This window comes from Rattus rattus, chromosome 6, assembly GCF_011064425.1.
Source record: "Rattus rattus isolate New Zealand chromosome 6, Rrattus_CSIRO_v1, whole genome shotgun sequence".
In the NCBI taxonomy this organism is placed as follows: Eukaryota; Metazoa; Chordata; class Mammalia; order Rodentia; family Muridae; genus Rattus; species Rattus rattus.
In genome coordinates, this window is record NC_046159.1 from 59,593,708 (window position 1) to 59,609,241 (window position 15,534).

The following is a 15,534-nucleotide window of genomic DNA, read 5'->3' on the forward strand; positions in this document are numbered from 1 at the left end:
AAGTAACTCCTGACAGAAACAATACTAAGCTTCAGGTCACTAAGGTAGACTTTGAGCATGGCCTAGCATGACTAATACTCTTTTCACTAAATTATAAGTAAGACCTCGGTGAGTGACCAGTTTCAGACACCCCTAACCCTGCTTTAACCCCAGGTGCCTCGAGTGGCTGCTGAACAACCTCATGACTCACCAGAGTGTGGAGCTTTTCAAAGAACTCAGGTATTTGCACTCTTAAGTAACTTCACAGCAAATCACCCTAAAGGGACACTTTTTGTTTGCTCAGGTATTCCAGGTTTTTTGTTTTGTTTTGTTTTGTTTTGTTTTGTTTTAATACAAATAATATTGTGAGAAGCAGGCCTGGTGTGCACACTTTTAAACCTGGGGCTTGGAAGGCAGAGGCAGATGGATCTTTGTTAGTGCAAGACTGGTCTGGATGACAGAGTGAGTTCCAGGACAGCCAGGAGTACATGGTGAGTGTCTCAAAAAAAAGAAAAGAAAGAAAGAAGAAAAAGCAAACTATTTAATGAAAGGCACCCTGACTTACACACAAACTTAGTAAGCTCTGCATTTATCTCTTTGTTGTAAATGATAAAATATACATGTATTGTTTTAACAATTGTAATAGAAATAGAAGCATACAACTTCTCTAAGCCTGTGAAGACTTCTAAGTGCTACTTTACATCTGCAAACTTAGAGCTTCAAAGGGGATAGATAGTTTGAAAACCTTATCTATCATAGAACATGGTGTTTAAAAAAAATCAAAATGTGTTTCAGGAAAAAAAATTTTTTAAAAGATTCATTGTAGTGTGTGTTTGTCTGTATGTATATCTGTGTATTAGTGTGTTCAGGAGTTCTTAGAGAGCAGAAGAGGGTGTAGGATCCTAGAACTAACGTTATAGATGATTGTGAGCTGCCATGTGGGTACTGGGAAGCAGTAAGCACTCTTAACCACTAGGTTACCTCTCAGACCCTATTTTTAAATGTTTATGGGACAATAGATGGCTCAGAGGGTAGAGGCACTTACACAAAATGCCTGTCGACCTGAATTCTATTCCAAGATCCACAAGGTAGCAGGAGAGAACAATCCTATGACGTCCACACATGCCATGACGTGTGTTTTTCTCTCCCTCTCTCCCTCCCCGCCCCATCTCTCTCACACACACCCTGATTGAAGTCATACTCATGATTAGCTTGGCCTTTGACCTACATGCATTTATCATTCACTCTGCCTTCCTTCCTTCCCTTTGGATGTCCTGGAGTGTTGATGATGTGCAGCTGAGGGCTGTGGATGAGGCAGTGTAATTGCGCTGTGTTTGCCACCGTCAGCTTTCCTGCATCTGTGAGACCAAGACATCCATGACAGACCTAGAGAATGCTGCATGGAAATGTTTTGAAGGCTCCAGGGCATAAACGGCATGTGTGTGAGGTGGTTCCTAGTTAGGGTTTTTTTTTTTGGGGGGGGGTGTTTTGAAACAAGGTCTGTCTGTATAGCCTAGCTGCCCTGTAGCTCACTGTGTAGACCAGGCTGGCCTTGAACTCACAGAGATCCACCTAGCTCTGCCTCTGGAGTGCTGGGACTAAAGGTGTTTTGATGAAAATGGATATATCAAAGGTCTAGTGTGTCATGGCTTCCAAGAGGGGAGAGAGAGATGTTAGAGATCTCACTGAACTTTTTCAAAAAGGCTGTCATAGAGACGTTGTCTTAGAAACCTGAATGGAGGACAGGGAAGGAAAGAAACAGAAATAGAGTGAGCAACCAGTGGCCACATTTCCATTCTGAATTTGAACTACTGCCAGCTTCCTCATCTTACTCTAAGATAGTAAAATTGTTGTTTGTTTTTTGAGACAAGGTCTCCTGTAGCCCTGGCTGCCCTGAACTCACTGCATTGGTCAGGTTGGCCTGGAACTCAGAGATCCATACTGGCCTCCACAGGGGTTATAGGCAGGGCTACCGTGCCCGGCTTAAAATGTAATTTCTGACTAAAGGTTCTTTAAGCACAGATGTTAAAGGTTATTTTGAATAGTATGTGGGATATGCTGATGATCTTTACCCTGAGAGAGCTGAGACTGGGGGATGGCAAGCTTGAGGACAGCCTGGTCTGTAAAGACATGTCCTGCTTCAGGAAAAGAAAAGATTGCTTTGAAAATGCAGATGTTATAGTGAACAGACCTGTGGTGAAGGGAGAGCGCCACATCCTGCATCTGCCTCCTCCCTCTGTCTCTCACAGACACAGACACACACACACATAAAGCTTTAAATCTGTTAGTTCAGCAGAGTCCTTCAACCCTCTCTGTTTGTTTTTTACAGTATAAACGTCATGAGGCAGCTCATTGGTTCATCTAACTTATTTGTGATGCAAGTGGAAATGGATGTATATACAGCTCTGAAAAAGGTACTGATGAAAGAATATAAAAATATTACTTCAGATCGCTTCTGTGGTGAACAGCTGGAAATACTGCTTCTGGGTGCTCAGTAAGGCAGAGGAGCTACACATGCTGCTTGGCTTACACTGGGCTTGAATCTGTGTAAATCCATCATAAACTGAATATACCTGACCTACTGAACAGCACAGCTCAGCTTCTCCCTCCTTGAATGTGCTCAGAATGCGTGTGTAGGCTATAGTGGCCCCATCACCTAACCTAGGACATTTACATCAGTAAATGACATGTGACTCCAGTAATTTGTTCAGTTGTGTCCTGAACTGAAAGCAAGTGGTTCCTGGTACATTTCTCCACCATCACAGAATTGAAAATCCTAAGTCATTCCACCAGCCCATCTCAAGCCAGGAAATATGTGTGCTCAAACCTAAGTCTTTATTTGGATTTAAAGATTCATGATTGCCTTAGTTACTGTTCTATTGTTGTGAAGAGACACCATGACCAAGGCAGCTTACAAAAGAAAGCATTGAATTGAGGGCTTGTATATGGTTTCAGAGGGTCAGTCTATTATCATGGCAGTGAGCTTGGTGGCAAGTAGCCTGGCACAGGAGCTGTAGTAGGCCTGGCCCGGGAACAGTAACTGAGAGATCATATCATTTCAGCAAGATGAAGGCAGAGAGAGAAAGAGATTGAACCCCTCCTAGGCTTTTAAAAACTCAAATCTCACCCCTCAAAAGGACACACCTCCTAATTCTTCTCAAACAGTTCCACCCACTGAGGACCAAGAATTCAAATAAATGAGCATACTGGGGCCGTTCTCTTTCAGACCACCACAGTGCTTGCTTTTGTTTTGTTTGTTTTCTGGAGGCAGGGCCTCGTTCTGCATCCCATACCTGCACTAATCCTTCTGCTTCAGCCATCTGTGTGCCGTGATTACACAAATGAGCACCAAGCCCAGCTTTTTTCATCCTTGGCGGATTCAGATCCAGTTTTGTTTCACAGTGGGAAAGACATGAGCTATTACTCTTGACTGTTGGTAAGGGTTGGCATCACTACTTGTGTGTACTTGAGGAAAAGGCCACTGCCCTTGCCCCATTGTGTGTCATCCATCTTCTGTTGTCCCTGTGGGAAATGTGTGCACTTCATGCAGTTGTGAAACCTGCAGTGAGAAACTTCCATCATAGCATTTGGGTGATCAAGATGGGACTGGATTTCTGTCCCAGTGCTGACCTTGGATGGTGGTCACTCTGCCAACACAGTACTAATAAACACTCAGGCCACTGAAGGATGTGTACTGCAAGGGAAACACTCCATAACACTTTGGTTGCCAATGAAGAAAGTAAAACCCAGAGAAATTAGATGATGTGTTCAGCTCCTACATGAGAGCTGGAGGATTGAATATCCATGCTCTTCACAGCGTGCGTGCTGTCTCAACAACAGAGTCAGAAATTCCTGTGCCCACTCTTACTCCTGCAGTCTTACAGTCTTGTGTTGTATTTAGTGTGATTGATTTGTTAGTGATTAAAATATGATGGTCTGGAGAGATGGCTCAGTGGTTAAGAGCACTGACTGCTCTTCCAGACGTCTTGAGTTCAATTCCCAGCAACCACATGGTGGCTCACAACCATCTGTAATGAGATCTGATGCCCTCTTCTGGTGTGTCCATACTCATAAATAAAATAAGTAAATCTTTTAAAAAAAATATGTTAGTAAAGAAGTACCAGTGTGTTATATATGTTAAAACTCTAGCTGTTTGATTCACTAAGGTGTATTAGCAACAGTTAATATGCACAGGAGTTTTTATGGCTCTATTTCCTGCCATGATGATCTAAAAGCTTTAATATACTTTTGGGTCTGGAGTGATGGCTCAGTGGTTAAGAGTGCTGTCTGCACTTCCAAAGGACCCAGGTAATTCTCAGCACCCACATGGCAGCTCACAACTGTCTGTAACTCCAGTTCCAAGGGATCTGACATCTTCATACCAATGCACATAAAATAAAGTTAAATAATTTTTTAAAATAGTTACACTTTCTGGCAGTTTGCAAAATGGAGATTTTTTTTTTTAAAGATTTATTTATTACATGTATGTGAGTACACTGTCGCTCTCTTCAGACACACCAGAAGTGTCTGATCCCATTGTAGATGGTTGCGGGTCACCATGTGGCTGCTGGGATTTGAACCAAAATGGAGATTTTAGCTATTAGGCTAGACATCGAGCACAGTTGGTAGAGTGTTTTCCTGGCATGTACAAAGCCTTGGTTGGGTTCAGTTCCCAGCACCAGTTAAACCAGTGGTTCTCAATCTCCCTAATGCTGTGACCCTTTTATACAGTTCCTCATATTGCGGTGACTCCCAACCATAAAGTTATTTTTTTTTTTTTTTTTTTTTGGTTCTTTTTTTCGGAGCTGGGGACCGAACCCAGGGCCTTGCGCTTCCTAGGCAAGCGCTCTACCACTGAGCTAAATCCCCAACCCCATAAAGTTATTTTTATTGCTGCTTTATAACTGTAATTTTGTTAGTGTTAAGAATTAAATGTTTGGAGATTATAATCTTTGGAGATAGAGGTTTGCCAAAGGGGTCATGACCCACAGGTTGAGAATCACTGACTTAAAAGCTGACTATGGTGTCATAGGCCTGTAGTCCTACACTCCACAGGTTAATCAACTTTGTCCTCAGCTACATACTAAGTTCAAGGCCAGCCTGGCTACATGAGACCCCATCTCAAAAAAAGGTTACTTTTAAACATTTGAAAATATGACTATAAAGCAATGAAGTCTTATAATCTTTTTGTTATTTTTTTTAACTAGTGGATGTTCCTTCAGCTGGTGCCTTCCTGGAATGGGTCTTTAAAGCAGCTTTTGACAGAAACAGATGTCTGGTTTTCAAAGTGGAAAAAAGGTACATTGAAATGTTCTTAATGAGAATTCTCCCCATCCCCCACCCCACCCCACCCCAAACACACACACCTTCTTTTAATGATGTTTCTTACAGTCAGGCCTTGGCCTGATTTTAGAGCTGAAAAACAGCTGAGCAATTTCCTACTTTAGCCTTTTACAGCAGGAAAGTCAGTGCAGGAGAAGGAAACACTCCTGGCCTGTTACCGTATTCTAACTCCAGAACTGCTGTTCTGTTTGCTCACAAGTTCATCTTGGGATTTATACTTGTTTGCCCAGATTAGATATCCTCTGATAAGCTAAGCCCCATCTCTCAGCCAGTGACTCTTGATAGGGTCTGCAGACAGCTTCTGTGCATCACTAACTAGAAAGGAGATGGAGGGGTCATATGTGACGTGCACTGCATGGTGTGTAAGCAGCCTTTCCAGGGGCTGGAGACATGGCTCAGTAGGAGTAGGGTTAGGAGTGTGTGCTGCTCTTGCAGAGGAAGTAAGTTCAGTTCCCAGCACCCACATCAGGCAACTCAAAATTTACATGTAGTGTCCATCACTGATGTAAGTTAGAAGGCTGAGTAGCTGTCCCTGTCCTGGTCATCATGTGAAAACCCTGAGATGGCCTTCTGGGTTCCTTGGGAAGGGATTCTAGAGACAGAGTCTCATACAAGTCACTTCCTCAAGTGCACCTCTCCTACCATGCTGTCTGTAAGAGCAACCACAAAAATAAAAGGACAGCTGAAGTTCCAACCTAAGGACCTAATAAGTACCAAAATTCATTTGAGGATTTATCAAAGTTCCTCTAAGTTTCCTCAGATTTTACATTTATTCTAAGACTGTTGAAATCCTTGGAAATGGCTTACTTAGATTCTAGAAGACTCTGTGTCTATGACTGTCCATAGAAGCATTTAGTAAAACAGCACATGTGACAAGAATGCTGTTTAATTAAAACTTTCTTAATAGACTTTGAAGGGACGACTTTCCTTGAAACTGAGCAGGGAAAACCATTTGCGCCCGTGTTCAGACATTTAAGGCTACAGTACATTATCAGTGATCTGGCTTCTGCAAGGATCATTGAGCAGGACTCTCTGGTACCTTCAGGTAAGAAAACCTGATGTGCTTTGTGATTTGAAGCCATGTTTTTCTGATTGTAGCATTTCATACTTGCATAGGGAAGAACAGTGAAGAAGCCAGGAAGCCATCTTTGATCCCGTAAGGTATGTATCTCTGCCCAGAGGATGAGACGTGAATCATCATCTGGGCCACGTCGCACACTGGTCTCCTTTACCATATTTCAGTATTCAAGTACCTGCCACGATACCGAAGTGGCTAAGAAGCATTTTGCAACGGGGTGTTCATTTTTGTTTTCTGTATGAATCAAGCTGCATACTAGCCCCTGCAGTAAGCTCTAGTCAGCCCCAGCTTGAAGCATTTGATCGCCTACTTCTCCTCCAAGTGCCATCAGGGTAGGCGACAACACACTTAGCTCTGGGTATTTTCAGGTAGGTTAACCAGTGAGCTGTTTCGGATAGCAGCCTGACAAATAGTTTTGTTGTTTTTAAAAATTACAGATGCTTTTTCTGTTAGTTTTCCTTAAATTTGCTTAGTTTCTGTTTTTTCCTATTCTGAATTCTTAAACATATTTGATCAAATACATGTAATCAATATTATTCAAATTTCTTGAACAAGTATTAATTAGTTTTATAAATCTGTTGTATTTGTGACAAGTTGCATATAGTAGTCTATAAGCTCATTAGTACATTTGCCTAGCATGTTCAAGACCCTGGGTTTGATGCAAAGTGCACGAAAAAGCAAGCAAGCAAGATGCAACAAGCTTATACTAGTTTTAGTGTGTAGTAAACACCAGTGTTGTCAGATATTATATAAATTAGATGCCAAAGGATGTGTGTCCTTCCAATCAACTTTCGTTAAAGCTCCCTAAAGATTTATTTTAATTATGTATAGTAGGTGTCTGTGTGCATTTGAGTGCAGATGCTGCAAGTTCATGGGCATTGGATTCTCTAGAACTGAAGTTACAGATGTGTGGTGATGAGCTGTCTGATGTGGGCAGGGAACCAACCAAACCTGGGGCCTCTGAAGAGCAGCTAGAGCTCTTACACAGAGTCACCTCCTCAGCCCTGTCTTTAAGATTTAAAGTTTGGAAAAAAACAGTCTGTTATGTACTTTAGGTGTGTCTGGTACAAGTGGACAAGTTTTGGGTCTCTGGAAGACAAAATTATATTAACATCTGGAGTCTAAAGAATTTTATTTGGTATAAAAAAACCTTTATATTCTGGCTAGATTTCAGGGCTTGCTTTTTTCTTCATGATTTGAAATGATGTAACATGAGTAGACTTGAAACAAATTTTATTATATCATATAAATATAGACAGTTTTCTGTGTGTTCAAAAATTTCAGCTTAAAAAGCAAAGTATAAATTAAAATTAAGTGTCACCCTCTGTGAGGAGGCAGAGAGTGCTCCATGGCTCACCTTACAGACATAGGCTGGTCTATGCTCTCCGCAGGAACCTGGAGATAAGGTGTACGTCACAGGCAAGCTCTTGAGTGCCATCCTCAGCCGGGTGGCAGGAGAGGGCAGTCTTAATTTTAGGCACATTGAGGTTCATTATTTCATGAAATTAGATCTGTCCTAGGTCATCTCATCAGATGTCTCACTCCTCATCTTCCCGTACTCCTCCGCCTGTGTCCCGTCTTAGCACCATGCCTCTCTAACCTGGGTTTGGTTTTTTCTTTTTTGTTTGGTTGGTTTGGTGAGGGATTTTTTTTCTTCTGGAGTCAGAGTCAACAAAATCTCAGTCTTCTGTCTCACCTGTGCATTTATTTAACTGTACAGAAAGGCACACTCTAAAAGAACCATACCTTTCTCTGCTGACCTAGACCCGGAGGTGAAGACTGTCCCAGTGTGAGCCCTCAGTGTCCTTTACAGTACTGCTTGTGTCTGACCCTTAATCCTTCCTCCATATCATGGGATTTGGATGTCTGACTCATCCTCCTCCTTCCCCAGTCAGTTTTATATACACACACACACACACACACACACACACACACACACACACACACACACACACACACATATATATATATAATATATATATATACCTGCTCTCATTGTTTGACCTCAGCCCTGGAACATTTACCTTTGCAGCCATAGAAATGCAGTGACCTTGTTCAGGAGACTTGCTCAGCACCAGCGGTCTGCTGTGTGGTACATTGTGCCGTTCTCTCACCTGCCATGCGCACACATTCCCTTTGCACAGTCCTGTCTCTTCAGCCCCCCACCCCTTCTCCTCTGGTCTTTGGAATCTCTCCCACCTTCTCAGCTCCTGGTCTTAGGTTTCATGAAGATGCTGATAAGTGACACACAGTCACCCTTCCACTGGGTAAAGTCCAAAACCAGTGAGCTGTTTGTTCCACACCATTGCCTGTGCACTCCTGTTGGAGAGGTCTTTGCAACTGGACAGATGGCGTATTTCCCCAGAATGAGTATTGTGACAGATAACTTAATAAATGAAAAATCTGTTAATTAAGTTTCCCAGTACACTGAAAAGGCAGGTCTGTGAGTTCAAGGTCAGCCAGGGCTACACAGAGAAACCCTGTCTCAAGGAAAAGAAGCAAAACAAAAATGAAAACACTTCTAGGAATGACGTCCACAAATGGAAGTCAGTGTGAGCCCTGAGGAGAAGACGGAGGTGCCAGCATAGGCTTTCCTCCTCTCTTGGAAAGGAGGCCATTTTTAAGTCTGAGAGAAAGCTCAAAGGCCTTTATGGTTGGAAAGAGCTGAGAGTCACACCGTTACAACATGTTTATAAAGCAAACAACCTCATTTGTAAATTGCTGTTTTAAATACAAATTTAGAAATAAAATTTGTCAACTAGTTGTCAATCAATGTTTCTGTTTTAGAATGGCTGGCTTCAGTGTATAAGCAGCAGTGGTTGGCTATGCTTCGGGCTGAACAAGACAGTGAAGTGGGGTGAGTGTGCTGCATCGTAGTTCTGGTCTGGTGATGTGGGGATTGAACCCATGGCCTAGCATGTGTTAGGCCGAGTCCTCTACCAGAGTCCTCAAGCCAAATGAATAAGTAAACCTTGCTGAGAATGTTTCCATTCATATTGATTATAAATTATATTTATATTGTCTTGTCACTTTATTTATCACTTGTCACTTATATTTATATTGTGGAGTCACTTAGGAATAGCTGTCCAAAAAAACAGGTAGAAAAGAGGACTAGAGGGAAAAGCTGCAAAATACTGCAAAGTTTTCAGCAAGCCTGTGAGCATGAACCTCCAGGCAGAGCCCTGCAAACAGAAAGCTGCAGCTGCAGAATTGGGCCTGTCAGCCTGGGCTGCGTGTATTCCTTCCCCTGCAAAGAGCACATCCTACCAAACCCAGACAAGCACCCACCGAGGCACCAGTAGCACTTATGCTGTGGTGGCGTAGTACTCTTCCCTCGAGCGCACGGTGTCTCTCTGTGCTCGTGTACCAGTAGCAGGGACTGTGCTTCCATTAACCTGAGCTCTCAGAGTCTAAGATTCTCATAATTCGTTTACATTACTCATTCTATATCGTATCTTCAGTCTCATGATTAGAAATGTTAAAGTAAAATACCAACTGAAGGAAAACAGAAAAAACTATATGGATTTTTCCTATGACATTTTGGTCTTATAGAATTATATGCCACGAAAAACAGTCTGCATTTGAGATAAGTGACATCAAAGACTTGATGCTGAGCTGGCCCTGCTTGTGCAGACCTGTGATTCCAGCATGTAAGAGGCTGAGCAGCAGAGAGTACAAGTTAGAGGCTAGCCTGGGCTACACTATTAGCCCTTGGATGGGGGAGGTGACACCAAACTGTGTTTCATAGAAATAATAGATTTAGTAGTTATACTTTTTAAAGTATTATATTTTTCTGATAGACAAAATTTCTCAGATAATTTTTTTCTCTCTTTTCTGGTTTGACCGAGCTTCATGAACGTAATCTAGAAGTCAAATTGGGGAGACGTTGAGGTGTGATTTAATTAGTATATTCTTTTTCCTTTGTCAGTGCTGAGTGTGAATGTAGGGTCTAGTGCTTGCAAGGCGAGTTCTGAGTCATTGAGTTACACCCAGGGCCTAACACCACTTAATCCCAGTAAGAGAATGGTGTCTAGCCAGTAGAAAGACTTTCCCTTTCTTTTAAACTGTTTTGTTTTATCGATTACTGGTTGCCTGTTTTCTGTGAAAGCTCATGGCTCTTCTATCATTTTAGGCCTCAAGAAATCAATAAAGAAGAACTTGAGGGAAATAGCATGAGGTGTGGTAGAAAGCTTGCCAAAGACGGTGAGGTAAGTCCGGCTCTGGTCTGTATAGTCTGAACTTGCTGAGGAAATTCTCTCACACTCTTTACTTTTGTGTTTTTGCAGTTTTTCCTAGTAATATATTTAAAAGTGGGCTCACTGTGGTACACATGCTAACTCAAAAATCAGTAACTATGTGTTCTTTTTAAAGTAGTTTAAGCACAGAGCTCAGAAGTCCGAAGCTCCTGACTACCAGACTGTGCTTATAGAAGGGCACGGCTTCAGAAGGCCCTGTTTATCTTCTCTGCGCTTGGTGTCCTGAGACAGGGTTAGAGCTGCAGCACTCAGTTCCTCAGCCTTGCTTAGACCTCAGACAGATGAGAGGCTTGAGTGGGTCCTTCTGCGATAGAGAAACTGACATATATCGTGTAGGAGGTGTTGCATGGTCTAATGAGGTTCTGTTTACAGTTATCCTTAATCAAAGTCATCTGTCCCCTTGGAATGCTCGCCACACCAGAGAACTGCCGTTGTTCCTTACATGGAACTAGCGTGCAGATGTGTAGGGAAAGGAAGGACGGTTTACCCTGGTGTCTGCAGAGAACTTGCTCTCCATTGTTTTAAGTCCGTTAAATTGCCTGTGCAGCCCACCTGTCATCATTTCCACCTTCACACTGCAGCCTAGTTTCCACCTGCTTCTTTTTCTCCCAAATTTACTTCCACTTTGACTTTCAGAGGTTATTTTATACTTGCCTTCAGGGTTGTAGTAGGACAGAGAAGCGGTTGTCTTCTCCATCCTGCCTCTTGTTGCTTCATCCCTCAGTAGACTGCAGCTCTTTCAAAACAGATGTGTCACCACCTGCCAACTATCCTGTCACTGTCACCCACAGGGCTCGGTCTCTCTTCACTGCTCTTGCTCACAGGCCTGTCTGCTTCAACATCTGTATCGCCTTCAGAAATCTCCATCTCAAGTGTCCTGTTTACAACGTCCACCTCTCTTTCTCCTTCTAGCCCTCTCTTCTAGAGCTTGAACATAGTTTCTACCCCATTGAGTCCCACAGTCTGCTCTTCTTTCTTTCCTCTCACTTTTTTTGTCAGCTCACTAATTCTTCTTGACTAGTATTTTGTTCCGTCTTAAAACCATTCCCTGTGTAAACCATTCCCTTGTGTATATTCAGTTTCCTTTTCTTTTCCCACTTTGAATGCTGTCGGACTATTCATCCCAGCACAGCAAGTTCCAATTCCTATACTCTCCGAATGAGTATCTAAATTAGGCTAAAATTTGTTTAGAGGTCTACCTTAGTTAGGTTTTCTGTTGCCATGATAAACACTGTGACTAAAAGCAGCATGGGGAGGACAGGGTTTATTACTGTTGTAGATTATAGTCCATCACTGAAGGAAGGCAGGGCAGGAACTCAAGCAGAGCAGGAACCTGGAGGCAGGAGCAGTGATGCAGAGACCATGGAGGGATGCTGCTTAATGGCTTGTTCCCCGTGGCGTGCTCAACCCGCCCTCTTACAGAACGCAGGACCACCAGCCCAGGGATGGTACCACCCACATCATGTAACTTCCCACATCAATCATTAACCAAAAGAGGAAGAGGAGGAGGAGGAGGAGGGAGGGAGGCAAGGAGATAGATAGATAGATAGATAGATAGATAGATAGATAGATAGATAGATAGATAGATAGATAGATTCCCTACAGGCCAATTTTGTGTGGGCATTTTGTCAATTGAGTTTCCTTCTCAAATGACTCTAGCTTGTGTCAGGTTAGTGTAAAACTAGCCAGAGTAAGGCAGAGACAAGAACTTTCCCACTGGGTTTTCCTTCAGTGTTGTAACCATGAGCATCACCCAATCTGTGGTGCTTCATGGTAGGTCACCTATCTTTCTCCCTGTCTGAAGTGACTCTGTCTTCTCACCATGTGATGTCTACGCTACTCATCTGACACTTAGATGGTACCTTGCCTTTCCCTGTGGTGAGTCTGTGTACCCTCCTTCCAGCCCTCCACCAGCCTTTTGATATAGTACTGTGCTGAGCTGTCTGTCCTGTCTTTGTTCACCATTATGGTTCCATCTCATTTGTTTTTTCATGACAGGGTTTCTCTGTGTAGCCCTATATGTCCTGGAACTCACTCTGTTAAACTAGGCTAGGCTCAAACTCAGAAATCCACCTGCCTCCACCTCCCGAGTGCTGGGATTAAATTTGTGTTCCATCAGCACCACTGACTTTGATTCCTGATCCCATTTGATCACTGCAAAGCCTGCAGTCCTCACCTCCCTCTCGTGCACCTCCCACCCTCCCTTCTGTGGCCCCTACTCTACTCTGCCCGTAGCTTTGGGCCTTTAGAACTGTTCCTGGGCTGCACACACACTTCCAGTTCTTGCTCAGTGTTTCCTCTGAGGCCCGTCTAATCATTCTCAGCCCTCCACTGGAAATGCTACAGCTATGTCAGGAAAGACCCATGTGCAAGTGGAGTTGAGTTCTTGTTGCTGTTGGCAACAGTGACTGTCTATGTGTTCTCATGTATCCCCTTGACATTATGGCTTGTCTGCAACATGGCTCTTGACTTCCACTATGCATCTTTCTCAGAATCCTAGAGCATCGCAGCTGGAGCGCTCTTCATTTTCCCCAGGATTCTCCACCTGGAGCAGAGTCTTTGTTCCCTGTCATACCTAGTTCTCTTCGTACATTCTTGGTGTCCATGAGAAACCCCTCAAGGGTCACTCCTTAAAATGCATTTCATCATGTCTGTATTGAAACACCCAGGCCACCATCTGTCCTGCTTGGGCTGCTGGAGGATTCCCACTGTACATCATTCTCAAACACAGTGTCCCAGTGTTCAGACTGATCCCAGTTTCACTTTTACTTTTTATGTCATGTCTCCCATACAACATCCAGTTAGTCTTTGAAGATATAAGATAGGGGTTGGGATTTAGCTCAGTGGTAGAGCGCTTGCCTAGCAAGCAAGGGCCCTGGGTTCGGTCCCCAGCTCGAAAAAAAAAAAAAAAAAAAAATATAAGCTAGATCATGTTGCTTCCTTTTCTAGAATTTTCTCTTAGCCTTCCACACTCTCCCTTACCAGGGACTAGAGCCTTAAGGTGCCTGACTGCCTCTAGGAGCTGATCTCCAGTTCCTGTCCTGGCCTAGCCATAGAGCCCTTCTCACTGTCTCTGAGAAGCCAAGCCTGATTTCACCCACAGAGTTTTGGACATGGTATCTTCCCTCCCAGCCAGATCCCCAGTCTGCTTGTTGGCGCAGCCTCCTCCCATTCTCCTTGAGCTTCTACACGTTGTTCACCAGGCTTGCTAGTGACAAGTCCCCTGCTCTCTCCTGTCACTCTGCCGACCTTTCCATCCCATACACACCCATCCTCAGCCTACCGGTAAACACTCAAGAGTGTGATACAAATTCTACTGGGCTAGAAGTCTACCGACTGTTGTGCCTCCACTCCCTGGAGTTGAGCTTGGTGTATAACAGATGCTTGGGAATCAGTGAATACCAAGTTACTGTTTAATCCAAGGTGTGCTGCCCTTCCCACACTACCTTCCTGCCTTCTCCAATTAACTGGTGTCTGACATGGCCTTCATGTGTGTCATGTGTGTCTGGTGAACTTCTAGTTTGGTTGAGAGCCCTTGCCTTTTAAAGAACTCAAGACCAGTAACTTCCAGGTACCTGCCAGGTACCCAAGCTGGCCTTATCAGAAGTGCAATGGGAAACCTGGTTCCTTGGGATGGGACTGCAATGTAAAGGGGCTATGGGATGGATGAAGCCTGGGCAGTCAGGTCATGGTGGCCGTTTCTGTTTCTGTGGGAGTGGCAGTGACAGAAGGTGGTGATTGCAGAAATTTGAAGTGAAGGGAAGAAAGCCCTTGAACTTTTAGTTATGACTTGCTGATGCAATGAACTAAAATGAATCTTTTGTATCTCTTAGTACTGCTGGCGGTGGACAGGTTTTAATTTTGGCTTTGACCTCCTTGTGACTTACACCAATCGATACATCATCTTCAAACGCAATACGCTGAACCAGCCATGTAGTGGATCTGTCAGCTTGCAGCCTCGAAGAAGCATAGCATTTAGGTAAGATGGCACCCCCACTTCCTACACCAGCAGAAGGGTAAGAAATGAGGTGAAACCTTGACTGCCAGTAAGACAGATGTAGGACTTGGTAAAATGGAGGATATGGGAAAGTACTGGAAGCTGAGAAAACTCCATTGCTTGAAACTTGTCTCCGTAAACAAGAGTGGAAGGTCTTCAGTGTCACATAAGCAGCTAGAGCAGAAATGATGGACAACTTGATTCTGGCTTGAAACTGTCACTGTGTTATATCCCTAGCAGATAAAACGTGCCAGCGGAGGAAGAGGGGTGTTCTTAGAAAGTACCCGTTGGCCACGCTGTGTCCAGCTCTGCCTGCAAGCTCGGCTCACATTCCCCTCTGAGTGCGGTGCTGTGGACTGATTGCAGCAGTAGTTGAATGACGTTGTTTGCAAAAATCAGCTCAAAGGGGGCCAAGCATGGTGGTGATGTCTGTAAGCTTAGGAGACAGGCACAGGCAGGTGTACCAGCCTTATGTACATATGTGGGTTCCATGAAAGCCAGATTTGGTGTAGACTTCTTTGATCTGATGCCAAAAGCACAGGCATCAAGAGACTTCATCCAGATTGTTTATCAGAGAACACCAAAGAGATGGCAGGTGCAGAATGGGAGAGCATCTGCAAGCAGACCGTGACCCTGAGAGGATTAGCATTCAGAGTGCACAGCCAACCAAAACTACAGCCGAACTGCCAGGCATGGGAGCAAAGGCTTGTGCTTGCAGTGAAGTTTGAGGCTGAGTAGACAGATAGTCCAGCTAAAAAGGGTGGGGCAGGGAGAGCCAGCTCCATGGTAGGTTCTCTTGAGAGGACCCAGGTTCAGTTCAAAGCTCCCTCATGGTGGCTCACAACCATCCATGACTCCAGTTCTAGAGAACCCAACACCTT

At 43.8% G+C, this 15,534-nt stretch overlaps 1 protein-coding gene across 1 annotated transcript in view; it reads left to right on the plus strand.

Moving 5' to 3' along the window:
* The window catches only part of Gmcl1 (germ cell-less 1, spermatogenesis associated), a 39,683-nt gene that overhangs the window by 15,931 nt on the left and 8,218 nt on the right, over window positions 1-15,534 (plus strand). The window contains exons 6-12 of the mRNA XM_032906159.1: window positions 154-219; window positions 2,309-2,393; window positions 5,187-5,277; window positions 6,230-6,367; window positions 9,188-9,257; window positions 10,533-10,608; window positions 14,490-14,635. Of these exons, the coding sequence (XP_032762050.1) occupies window positions 154-219; window positions 2,309-2,393; window positions 5,187-5,277; window positions 6,230-6,367; window positions 9,188-9,257; window positions 10,533-10,608; window positions 14,490-14,635 (672 nt within the window). The remainder of the gene's footprint in view (window positions 1-153; window positions 220-2,308; window positions 2,394-5,186; window positions 5,278-6,229; window positions 6,368-9,187; window positions 9,258-10,532; window positions 10,609-14,489; window positions 14,636-15,534) is intronic.